General features: G+C 34.4%; 1 protein-coding gene across 3 annotated transcripts in view; it reads right to left on the minus strand.

Annotated features, from left to right (window-relative positions):
* Positions 1-13411, minus strand: part of SLF1 (SMC5-SMC6 complex localization factor 1) — an 83819-nt gene that overhangs the window by 44228 nt on the left and 26180 nt on the right. For all 3 annotated transcript variants that reach the window (XM_025992894.2, XM_025992895.2, XM_072736783.1), the window contains 5 exons: positions 12423-12585; positions 5819-5962; positions 3499-3645; positions 2488-2634; positions 649-771 (listed from right to left, as the gene is read on the minus strand). In XM_025992894.2, coding sequence (XP_025848679.2) covers positions 649-771; positions 2488-2634; positions 3499-3645; positions 5819-5962; positions 12423-12585 — 724 coding nt within the window. The remainder of the gene's footprint in view (positions 1-648; positions 772-2487; positions 2635-3498; positions 3646-5818; positions 5963-12422; positions 12586-13411) is intronic.

A 13411-nucleotide genomic window follows, 5' to 3' on the forward strand; every position in this document is an offset into this window, starting at 1 on the left:
CCAAAGAAACACAAATTAGAACAATGATAAAGCTTTGGCGTCCACCTAGAATGTAGAAGTGAACACCCATAACCCCCTGAGTAAGGGAACAGGAAAACAAAATCTTTATCACTGGAGAAAGAAAAGATCATGGTCCCAGATCATTAGCAATTCTCTACCACTGGGGGCAGGAAAGATCACCGAGAAGATCCTCCAACTCTGAAGGGTTGCTTAATACTAAGGCTGAGCCAGGAAAACAGAAAAGGGCCTCATTCTCTTATCAGGCTAGCAAGCATTTTACTTTTTAATTTTTTATTCATTTTTTAGAGAGGAAGACAGAGAAAGAGAGAAAAGGGGGCAAGGTAAACAGAAAAATCTTAAGCAGGCTCCATTGAACATGGGGCTGGACATTGGGCTAGATCTCAGAACCCAAAGATCATCACGGTCTATAAACATCTAATTTATCCATAGCTTCGCTGAGCTATAAATGGCAGAGAATTCAGCATATTTATTAAATGGTACAAATACATTACTGTTCATAACAAATTAATAAACTGAGAAAATGTTAAGACACATTAAAGATAATGAGTCATAACTATTATTATTGTATTTTGGTTCTATTAGAGAAGGATAGGAAACTATAGAAAATTTTAGTATGCCACGCTCTACCTGAGCTCTGTATATGTGCTTCCTTAAGTCATTTTTTATTTCAGCAATATCCACATCTGTCTCGACATCCTTGGTTTTTGATTCTTTGGCACGATCAGCAAAAACAGAATTCTTCATTTCTTTCTGCATACATGTGAAAGTACTTTAGACAGTGCATTAAAGACATCATCACAAAGGTTAAGTACCATAAAAAACAAGAGAATACAAGAAGAACACATTCATGCAGCATTGTCAACAACAAAGATCCTTACAATCATATTTTATAAAAATTACACAATGTATTAAACTCAACAGCAAAGAAACAAACAATCCAATCATGAAATGGGCAAAAGATATGAACAGAAATTTTCACTAAAGAAGACATACACATGGCCAACAAGCACATGAGAAAATGCTCTGCATCGCCTGCCATCAGGGAAATACAAATCAAAACCACCTCACACTAGTGAGAATGGGAAAATTAACAAGACAGAAAACAACAACTGTTGGAGAGGATGTGGAGAAGGGGGAACCCTCTTGCACTGCTGGTGGGAATGTGAACTGGTACAGCCACTCTGGAAAACTGTGTGGAGGTTCCTCAAAGAGTTAAAAACAGACCTGTCCTACGACTCTGCAATTGCCCTGCTGGGGATTTACCCCAAAGATACAGATGCAGTGAAATGCCGGGACACCCGCACCTTGATGTTTATAGCAGCTATGTCCACAATAGCCAAACTGTGGAAGGAGCCTCGGTGTCCAACGGAAGATGAATGGATAAAGAAGATGTGGTTTATGTATACAATGGAATATTACTCAGCCATTAGAAACGAGAAATACCATTTGCTTTGACGTGGATGGAACTGGAGGGTATGACGCTGAGTGAAATAAATCAATCGGAGAAGGACAAACATTATATGGTCTCATTCATTTGGGGTATATAAAAATTAGTGAAAGGGGGAAAAAAGGGGAAAGGAGAGAAAATGAGTGAAAATATCAGTGAGGGTGACAAAACATGAGAGACACCTAACTCTGGGAAATGAACAAGAGGTGGTTGAAGGGGAGGTGAGCGGGGGGTTGGAGTGACTGGGTGATGGGCACTGAGGGGGCACTTGGCAGGATGAGCACTGGGTGTTATGCTAAATGTTGGCAAATTGAACTCCAATAAAAAAAAATTAAAAAAAATTACACAATGAAATAAAAAGTTTTAAAAAAAGGTAAACATTTTAATTTGCAGTTTTACCTGGGTAGTTTTCCTTTTAACCTGTTCCCAATCTTTGGTGGGAAGGAAGTATTCCCCAACCCCTTTGTTGCCATAGTCACATATAACACAATTCATTATTTATCTTTATCTTTTTCTCCTGAAGATCCTTCTGAATATATGTATATGAACATGCTGTAGTTTAGATAAAATGAAGTTATACTCTAGAATAATTAACTCAAGAAGGACCTCTTGATTCAAAAGACAAGCTATTAAAAATGATCTGTATTATACCAGGAAAGAGCAAGATAAAAACTAAAATTTAGATTAGAATACATTACCCAAATCATATACACATGTAGTCCTAAGGTATTTTTTATTTTAGAAATTTTAGCTTCTCTGTTTCTTCTTTTTTGTGACATTCAGGCAAAACATAAGATATTTGAATATCCTGATTATTAATTCAAATTTCCTCATGTATGCATGTTAAAAATACTGTCCTTATAAGCCAAAGTTAGTTATAACATTAGTCATGAATATAACAGATCAATTGAAAATAGGTTATATTTGACACATTAAGCATAAATTATGAAAATAAGATTATGTCTATAATATGGAAGCCAAAGAAAATGACCTGTTTAGCTTAGGTTATAAAATTTTACCTGATCTCTGTATATGTGCTTTCTTGAGGTACTTCTAATTTTGTTATGTTCGATGTCTTTCCTGGAATCTCTTTCATTTTCTTTTTTGCGTTTTTTCCTCAAAGTATAGCTCCTTTGTATATCTTCATCCTTTTTCTTAATTTCCTTCTACAAGTATTTAGACAATTAAATCTCAACATGAATGACAGGTTACAAAATCCAAATAAAACACAAGAGTCTGACTTACAACGTAAGTATACCACATTAAAAAAATAATAGTTTCACGTAAGAGGAAATTTCATTCATTGTTAAAGCAAGTATACATTAATAAAACATTCTGGAAAACAGCTGGGCAATCACCTATTTCAGTTAAACGTGCACAATCCTTATTATGACCCAGCAAATCCACCCCAAGGAATAGACACTAGAGCAACTTTTGAACATGTGCACCAAGAGTGAAGGAAGAAAATGTTCATGGCACAATGTTCGTACTGCAAAAACCGAGCAATCAAACACAAACCAAGAAAATGAATCCCAAATTTACTTATATCAGTTAAGTAAAATGGTTAAGATATAGCTGTAACTCAATGGATCAATTAAACATTATATACATACTGGTAAAAAAAAAAAAAAAAGAAAGCAAGTCACAGAACACTATCAACACCACAAACTAGAAAAAGTTCGTTAACAAATTTAAACAATATATTGCTAGAGATAAGTCCATAGCTGGCAAAACTATAACGAAAAGCAAGAAAACAACACAAATGCCAAGATAGAGGGCACCCACGGGTAAGAGCGAGGAAAAGAGGATAGTTTGGAAATGACACAGTGGGATCTTAAACTGGTCATGCTGTTTCTTAACCTAGCTGGTGCATACATAGCACTCTTTTGTATTCTCTTTCACACTGTGCACGAACACCTTATAAACATTTTTGAACATGTAATTCAGAAGGAACAATTTTATGAATATCATTCCAATTGATAAATTTAGAAAAGTTTTAAAATATAAATTATTTTTCACTTAGGTCTTACCTGAGTTCCACATGTGTGTCTTCTTAAGGCATCTCTCATTTTAACAAATTTTAAACCTCTCCTGGAATCTCTGAGTTTTTCTTTTTTGTGATGTTCAGTCAAAAGAGAACTAACATTAACATCTTCATTGTGATTTTGGATTTCTTTCTACACACATGTAAGAATACTTACGTTAGACTGTGGATGAAACACAGCCTTAACACAACCAGTGCAAGTCACAATAGAAAAACCCACTCAGGAAGGTAGGTTTTCTAAAACATATATACAAAATTAACCATATAGCAAAGAGCCCTTTAAGTTGTATTACATCTTAGTTACACTAAAATGAAGCTGAGAAATGTACATTTTTAGTTCAGAAAGGTTTATATTACGTTCACATACACATTTCATGTAGGTACTTTCATTAACAGAATTTGGTTATCTTCATTTTATTTTTCCAAATATTTCTAAAAATAATTTTAGATTGTAGATCAAATAGAGTCTTGCCGTGTTAGGTACATCAAATAAAAACACCTCAAAATATCATTTTACAGAACATATAGGTATAATAAAAAACGGAGTAACGAGTATTAAAACCATATTGTTTATTCATTATATACTTATATATGCATTGTTATATATATTCATTTTTATTAGTTACAGGCATACAGTATAGTGATTCAATAATTCTATGCATTACTCAGTCTCATCATAGTAAGTGTGCTCTTAATCCCCTTTACCTATCTCATCTACCTCCTCCCACCTCCCCTCTGGTGACCATCAGTTCTCTAGGTTCTGGAGCCTTTTTTGGTACAATGAAACTTGTTTTAAAAAACAGAAATTTCTACCTCAATTTCATTGTTCTACAATATAAATCGATGTATTTTCATAATTTCCACATCTTTAATGTAATCTCTATTTGATTCTTTTTTTTTTCCATGTTAAAAAACCCTAAGTTTATTTTAGCAACTCCATCATTTAACATTCCTTTCTGAATTCTTATATGTGGCTTACGATTCATTTTTCTCAAATTAGCTCAAAAAGCCTCATATAAAGACCACATACACATACATGTAGTTCATCATAGAAAGCAGTCTTATAAGTCACATAAATATCAACTGTACTTTGGAAAGGCCAGAAAAAATTCCATTAATATTTTAATCTATTATAAAGTGTTACCTAATTTCTCCATATATAATTTAAAGCACTGTTGAGTTTATGAAGTTCCAAACAGTTCTTCAAATTCTCTTTGTAAAATTTTTGACAGGTACACTATAAGCAGAATTTTTAATTTCTTTCTATTCACATTTGAAAATATTTTAGTTTAGGGGCACCTAGGTGGTGCAGTCAGTTGAGCAACCACTCTCAGTTTTGGTTCTGGTCGTGATCTTAGGGTCGGGAGACTGAGCTCCTCGTGGGGCTCCACTCAAGTGGGGAATCTGCTAGTTTCCCTTTCCCTCTGTCCCTGCCCACCTAGTGCGCCCTCTCTCACACATAAATAAATAAATTTTTAAAAATTTAGTTTAGCGTAATAATAATAGGTAATAGTTGATTTACTAAAGAGTCTGATTTGTTAAGATTTATTTATTTATTTGACAGAGAGAGAGAGTGCACAAGCAGGGGAAGCAGCAGAGGGAGGAGAAGCAGGCTCTCTGCTGAGCAGGGAGCCCAATGAGGGGCTCGATACCAGGGCCCCGGGATCATGACCTCAGCAGAAGGCAGATGCTTAACCAACTGAGCCACTCACGCACTCGAAGAGTCTATTGTATAAAACACAGTAGGAAATTCAGTATAATTAAACATTAGCTATTCTAGCCTTTTTTTGGTTGCTATTTGGTAAATTTTACATGAAAGCCACATATATGCTTTCTTATTCTACTTTCCATTGCTCCAAGTTCAGTCTTTCTTGTTTGTTTTTCTTATTAAATCAAAAAATCAAAATAGAATTCATTTGTGTCATTCAAAAAAATTTTGTTTTATATGCAGCAAAATACTAAACTTTAGATCAGGAATCATGAACATACATATTGCTGACAGAGAAGAATTCTTTATAAGAAACAGATTTATATTAAACATTCAGAGGAATTTTAAGTAATCCTCGTGTTGAAAACACACTACATATTAGGAACTGTGTGTTTCTATATGCATTATTTCAGTAAGAGTCTCAAAAATAGAGACATAGGGCAGTATCTTGAATAAGCTCAAATCATAGATGATAAAACAGAGAACTGGGTTCAAATACTAGCTCTAATTTCAAAATTCGTCTCATTTCTTCCATATATTTCCTCTCAATTATGTAAGAACCAGAAATGTACATTTTTTGGCCCATAAAAAGTTTTACCTGGGTTCTACACATGGTCTCTTTTAAGGCACCTTTCATTTCAAGAAATCCCGTATCTTTCCAGAAATCTTTGTTTTTTTCCTGATTGCCATGTTTATGCCAAACAGAATTGCTCTGGGAATCTTCATCATTCTGAATTTCTTTCTGTACATATATATAAATGGTTCAGACAATCAATTAAGCATGATTTCAACATGTACTTTTTGTTATGCAACTTCACCTAACTGCAAAAGTAAAAATCCCCTCTTCTAAATCAAAAGCTATTTAGACAGAAGTAAATTCTTTCAGAAAAATAATTCAAAACAAAGGTCCTAAATAATAAAGTGATTTCTGTGTATCCTCAAAAAAAAAATGCTTTACTGGTCTAGTAACAATCAGTTCTTTTCGTGAATAATCATGAATGGAATTATTTTATCCAGTTCCTGTCAGAGTTAAAGGTACAATACAGACTAAAAAAAAGGTTTCAGATTATAGATTACTTCTGGTTATTTTTCAGCTTTTTACTGATAAAACTTCTTGTCTGCAAGTCTTCTACACACATAGAGGAAAAGAGGCTTGAGAGATGAATTCACAGCTCTTATTTTACTTGAATAGCAATGAACAATTATTTTCACCTATCTCTATCTCAAATATTTAAATTTCTCTTGCCAAGAAATCCAAACTGAATTCATAAACCACCTACTAATGATGTTAAAGACACTTGCGTATGTACCTATACAAAGAATTCTATAAGTTCAGTAAGATAAAGAGATGGAAGTAAAGAGGAGTTCATGATGTATCCCACAATGTACTTAAAGAAGGGTATTCAGAGACTCACTACCTTTATACAGACAGCAGAGAACCACTGTTCTTTTAAGGGAACAATGATGATATAAGCTGAAATACATAAGGCCTATGGTATCATCTTTGGTTCCCTATGTAGATATGAGGATCTTGGAGCAGGCTGCAATCTTCCAATCAAAGAATAATTCCTGCGAGTACCTGACTTTCTTCAGCTACTCAAGAAAGTAAAACTGAAAACTAAGAAAAATGAAGACTTTTCTTCCTTCCTATTCCAGGGATCAAAGAAATACTATGAATGTACAAACAATTTTTGTTAAGGACAACTTGAAGTGGGATATAATTGAATATCTGGCTTTAAATTTAAACCTGGTTGACAATGAGAGGATAAAATCCTTAAAAACCCAGATCATCAAGGTCTAAAATACAGAATGAGTTAATCCCATATAGATTCCAGTAACACAGAATACACAAAAGGGCATGCTATTATCAGTAACAACTGGGTAAGAACATATTGTTTTCTTTTTCTTTTTTTAAATTTTTATTTATTTATGATAGTCACACAGAGAGAGAGAGAGAGAGAGAGAGAGAGAGAGAGAGAGGCAGAGACATAGGCAGAAGGAGAAGCAGGCTCCATGCATCGGGAGCCCGACGTGGGATTCGATCCCGGGTCTCCAGGATTGTGCCCTGGGCCAAAGGCAGGCGCCAAACCGCTGCGCCACCCAGGGATCCCAGAACATATTGTTTTCTAATCCTGAATATATTAACTTACGTATACATTGCAGATGTAGATATTGACCTGTGACTTAGAGATGTATTATGCAAACACCCTACATAAATTAACTAATTAAAAACTATAACCTATGACATTTATTTATTTTTTTAAAGATTTTATTTTTTCATGAGAGCCACAGAGACAGAGGCAGAGACACAGGCAGAGGGAGAAGCAGGCTCCATGCAAGGAGTCTGACGTGGGATTCAATCCCAGGTCTCCAGGATCACGCCCTGGGCTGAAGGCGGCGCTAAACTGCTGAGCCACCTGGACTGCCCAAACTATGACACTTAGAAGCTTTATAAAATAACCTACTTTTTATAGTTAAATGATCATTGTCTATTTTTTCCAAATCACCCAAGTAATTGACTAATTATAATGAAATATATAGAAATTATTTTATTTATCTGTAAATATTCATTTCTTATTCCTTATTTTATAAATACTTCTTTAGTGACAACTGTGTATAGGCATTGGGTTGTTTGTCTCCTACACGACCTATGAAAAAAGGGCCTTGTCTGCCTCCTAATAATACATTATATAGTGTAATGCTGTGTTCCAAATATATGATCAAACGCCTACTTATACAGTAAATTATTCTACTGTTTAGGAGTAGAGCAGCAGAGTGTGGCAATGATAGTTGGTGTGGCCTCTGATTCAGCTATGTGATAGAGTTTACTATTTTGTACTAGGTATAGATAGACTCTAGTCTCTAGATCTTATTCCTTGAATCAGCCAAGGCATTTTCCATACAACTTGAATTAATTCATGACACAGGATGCATAATCAGAGAGGTCAAGAGTGTTTTACATGGTTTCTAACTAGTATCTATACCCTAATTCTTAAATGGTATCTCAAGGTCTTATGACTGAGTACTAGTTACAGTACTGCTTACAGCACTAGGTATTTTTAACTACCCAGAAATAGACCAGGTGAATATAAAAGATACCTAATAATGACAAAAGAGAGTACAGGAAAGGGGGTTCGATTAGTGAAGTCGTCAATGTTACTGAGTGCTTGACCTTAAATTTTTGGTCTGACACATGGCAGTTGTAGGAGCATGGGCAAATTATTTAACCTGACTGTACCCCATTTTGTCAACTATAAAATGAGGCTATAATACACAGACATAAGAACATGATGTTTAAAATAAGGTTAAGGGTACTTTTTTTCCCCTTGTGCTAGAGAGTTCCTTTTAATTTTTTAAAAGCTAAATACAAAGATATGATTCCTGGTTGAACCATCAGAGGTTAAGGGTATTTAGGAGTGCCTGGCTGGCTCTGTCAGGACAGTATGCAACTCTTGATCTTGGGTTTATGAGTTCAAGCCCCGTGTTGGGTGGAGAAAGAAAGGAAGGATGGAGGGATGGAAAGGAAAGGAAAGGAAAAAGGAAAAGAAAGATAAATAGATTGATTAAGGGTATATAATGCTTAGCGGAGGGCTTGACACACAGTAATTTCTCAATAAATATTAGTCCATAATAACAGTTGTAGTAGTTCTCAAAACAGCCACAGTAAGATAGTATTAGCATCTATGTTACAAAAGAAGAAATTCAGTCTCATTAAAGGACTCTTAAAACTTACTAGTCATAAATTATTTATTATAATCTTATTATAATCTTATTTATTATAAATCTGGGTCATAGATCAGTTGATCTGCCACAAAAAAAATTTATGTTTTTTTCCTATTATTCCTACTGTATTTCTGTAAGACTTTTCTGTGGTTTACTTTTACTTTCTTATGGATGAGTCAAAAGAAGTTTTAAGCATTCCTAAGTATCATCTTTTTTATTTATTTATTTATTTATTTATTTATTTATTTATTTATTTATTTATTTATGATAGTCACAGAGAGAGAGAGAGAGAGAGGCAGAGACACAGGCAGAGGGAGAAGCAGGCTCCATGCACCGGGAGCCTGACGTGGGATTCAATCCTGGGTCTCCAGGATCGCGCCCTGGGCCAAAGGCAGGCGCCAAACCACTGCGCCTCCCAGGGTTCCCAGTATCATCTTTTTGTGAGGCCTTCTGTGGACCAACAATTGAGATACATTAGTCATTTGTTCCTCTTAATTCTTTTACCTTGCTTGATTTTGCCAATGTACAATACACACTAAAGGGTAATAGTTTCTGTGTTCTGTTTTCACCACTAAATACTAAGCACCTTGAAGTCTGACATGTGGTCTATTTATTTTGCCTAGTGCACAGCATAGTACCTAGTACATCAAAAGTTTTCAATAAAGATCTATAAACCTGAACTAAAATAGATTACCAAATCTTTTACTTAGTAGCTTTCCAAAAAAGTAAAAGCAGGTTAAAGAAAACTTTTTTTAAACAATTGCTTCTTATTTTAACTCTGTCATTTTACATGGCAACTGTCGGGATACTACAGAATCCATCTAATGAGGACTGATATACTGTATGCCAAAGTGGTAGAAGAAAAGAAAGACATTATACGATGAAGCTATTTTCTTCTCAGAAGTGATCACAAAATGCCTTCTTTATATGGAATAAATAGTCACGAACTCCCAGCTGTCTAATCCAGATCTTTTAAAACAATGTATTCTAAAAACAAATGTTAAGTTACGGAGTACCTGCTACTTTTACTTGATATACTATTGCTCCCTTCCAATATTTTAGTAAATGAATCTGAATGCTGTCCAATTATTGCAGTAAAATAAGACTATGGATAAAGCATTTCATATTTTACACTTTATTCATTTCCTTCCATAGAAAAAAGAAAATTCAGGTACTTTTACTAATCTAGTTAAGAATGGCTTTTACTCTATTAACAATTAAACTGTTCAGATAGGTAGATCAGAGAGGATGCTTTTTGGTTGCAAGTAATAGAAAACCAACTCAAAGTAATGTAAATACTATGGATGTGTATTATCTCACAACATGGTGATGTGGTCCAGCGCTGAGACAGGTTTCAGGATTGGCTAATCCACCAACTTCAGTATCTCTGCAAGGATCCACATTCTGTCTCTACACTTTGCTATCTACAGGGTTGGTTTCATCTTAAGGCTACTTCTCTTCATGGTCAAAATCTGGCTGCTACTAATAATTTAGATTATATTCTTCCATGTTCACATCTAGCAGGAGCCAAGCTGCCAGTGGCTTTCTTCAGAAGGAAAAAGAAACTTCCCAGAAGCTCTCACATATTACTCTTCATGTCTAACAGATCAGAACCATTTCATATGCCCATTCCAAGACCAAACATTGTCAAGGGCAATGAGATCTGTGGTCCAAGCAGATCCATCTCTTGAAATAAGGTCAAATTTCCAATCTACATTGCTGCTACTCAGTAGGGAAAGGTAATTACAGAATGATATATTATGTCTACTCTTGGAAGACTAAGATATACTTCATAATTTCTCCATTTAACAAAAAATGAGAACTCATGTATGTGCCAGGCTTTATGCAAGATGATTCAGATATAACTATAGAAAAGACAGATATCAAAAAAAAAAAAAAAAGACAGATATCATCTTGATGACATGGTCCTTAGGTTTAGATGGGGAAAATAGACATTAACTAAGTAATCAGCCAGTTGATTCCTTGAAGACATCATTATAACTGGAATTTGAATAATGAACAGAAGGCTGGCAGGCACAGAGAGTGAGAGGACCGAGGAGAATCTTTTAAGACAGAAAATGTAGCTTTTAAGAAGACTGAGGCAGGAAGTAGCTTAGCCTATTTAAGAAAATGGGAGAAGGCAATTTTGTTATAGTATAGTCAAGCACTGAAAAAAACTGAGCAGGACACATCTGAAAAGCAGGACTGACAAGAATTCTGTGGGTAGCTTTTATGCCACGTTAGAAGTTTAGGATTTTATCCTAAAGGCAATGGGAAGCCACTGGAGGGTTTAAGTAGGACAGTGACAAGATTAGAACTGTTTTACACAGAGCATTTTCTGCTCCTTCTGAATGAAGCAGTATGGACTAGAGAAGAAAAAGGTAACAGTAATCAGTATATTACCAAGAGTTAAAAGGTAGAGAATAATTAAGAGTGTATTCCAGGAAGGCAGGGGAAAGAGGAAAACTTAGTATGATGTTAATATAGGAAGACAGAAGCACTGTGATTCAAGTGTTATTTAAGGTAATAAAATCAATAGGATTTGTTGATTGACAAGATGCGGGGGGCGGGGGGACGGGAAAGGAAGGTTTCAAGGGTGATATCCAGGTCTCTAACATAAATTATTAGATAAAAGATTAGAGCATCTATTGAGATGGAAACATTTAAGGAGGCTGTATTTCCTTGAAGAATAAGTTTTTAGACATACTGAGGTTTTTCTACCTTCTTAAAAATTCTTACATCCAGAGAAGTTCTTCTAGGGCTGTTCTCATTCAAACAACTTAAGAAGTGGTATTTGGGCTAAGTAGGAAGAAGGAGGTAGAGGAATAGAACAGAAAAATATTTCTAAATCCTTAAAAAGAGCTGCTTATTTTTTTTTATGGGAAAATTACCCACAAATTATTAAACAATACTATATACTATGATCCATTGCTATTTTATTTATACTGACATTAAAACGTTAAAATTAGTTTGTAGTAAATATCACTAAAGGACAGACAACTAGAGACTCAAAGACAAATTTTAAATTCAACAAGCAAACTTTTTTCACGTTTATCAAAAATATTCTCAAATATTTATATAATTGAGAGCAACTGCCTTTAAAAATACGTCACTTTAATTATAGCTGACCTTGAACAATGTGGGGATTAGGGGCACCAACACCCTCCACAGCTGATTAACATATATTCTATATACTACATGTATTATGTTTTCTATTTTTATAATAAGGTAAGCTAGGAAAAAAATATTATTAAGAAAACCCTGAAGAGAAAACACATATATAGTACTATACTGAATTACAAAAAAAAAAATCTGTTTTTAAGTGGATCTATGGAACTGTACTTCTAATCATTGCATTTTTAAAATTCAGAACATATTTTACTTTTTTTCAGAACGTATTTTAATTTTTAACATATTTCACAATATCAGTATTTTTATAAAATAAACACTCAAAAATGTTTATTGTTTATTTTACTTACCTCTAAAAGAAAATCCCCTAGATACTGAATTGGATAAAATGGAGCCTTAAAATGGTCTTTTTCTTGCTCAGCCTTGATTCTTGCATTACTGGCAATCACATGAGTTATTCCACTCTGTGAGCTTTTTGGTAAAATAACATTTGCTTTTCCAGCCTCCAGAACTCTAAAAATGTAAATAGTATAGAAAGCATTTTTTTTTTTTTTAGTATAGTCAGTTAAATTATCTAAATCAATTACTTTCTAGGAGTAGGAGTAGAACTTTCTGAAAGAATTATTTGAGTGCCATGGAGAATAACTACTGTAGTGATTTCTTAAATTATAAGAAGATGTTAAAGAAATCATGCTCTTCTTTCTACTTGTCCACTTCCTGATACAGGGAAGACTTTTAAGAATCAAGAATACTGAATTTATTTCCTAAGGAAAAGTGACCTCCATAAACCAAAAGAATAATGAGAGAAGTTTAGGTAAGCAGCTACCTCAGAAGGCAACATACCTCCAAGGAAATCATTCTAAACCACAAAAAAGTACTACAGTTGCCAGCATTCTTTAAAAAAAATTAGTCTTCGATTAATTAACTTTATTTATTTATTTAAGATTTTATTTATTTATTCATGAGAAACTCAGAGAGAGAGAGACATAGACAGAGACATAGGCAGAGGGAGAAGCAGGCTCCATGCAGTGAGCCCAGTGTGGGACTCGATCCCAGGACTCCAAGATCACGACCTGAGCTGAAGGCAGGTGCTAAACCGCTGAGCCATCCAGGTGTCCCTCAATTAATTAACTTTAAACATCCCAAGAGTTTCATGCAAGTTCTAGTTGTGCTTAGGATTTTTAAAGTCACAAGAGAACAATGTTATCACCTAACAGTAAGAAAAAACAAATAATCTCTAAAAACTTAACTTTCCAGAAGTCCATCAGAGGACTGAGGTAACAACCCATCAAGAAACTTAATTTCCCTAAGAGTGATAAAGATAAGCCCCTTTGTGAAG

This window comes from Vulpes vulpes, chromosome 14 (genome assembly GCF_048418805.1).
Source record: "Vulpes vulpes isolate BD-2025 chromosome 14, VulVul3, whole genome shotgun sequence".
In the NCBI taxonomy this organism is placed as follows: Eukaryota; Metazoa; Chordata; class Mammalia; order Carnivora; family Canidae; genus Vulpes; species Vulpes vulpes.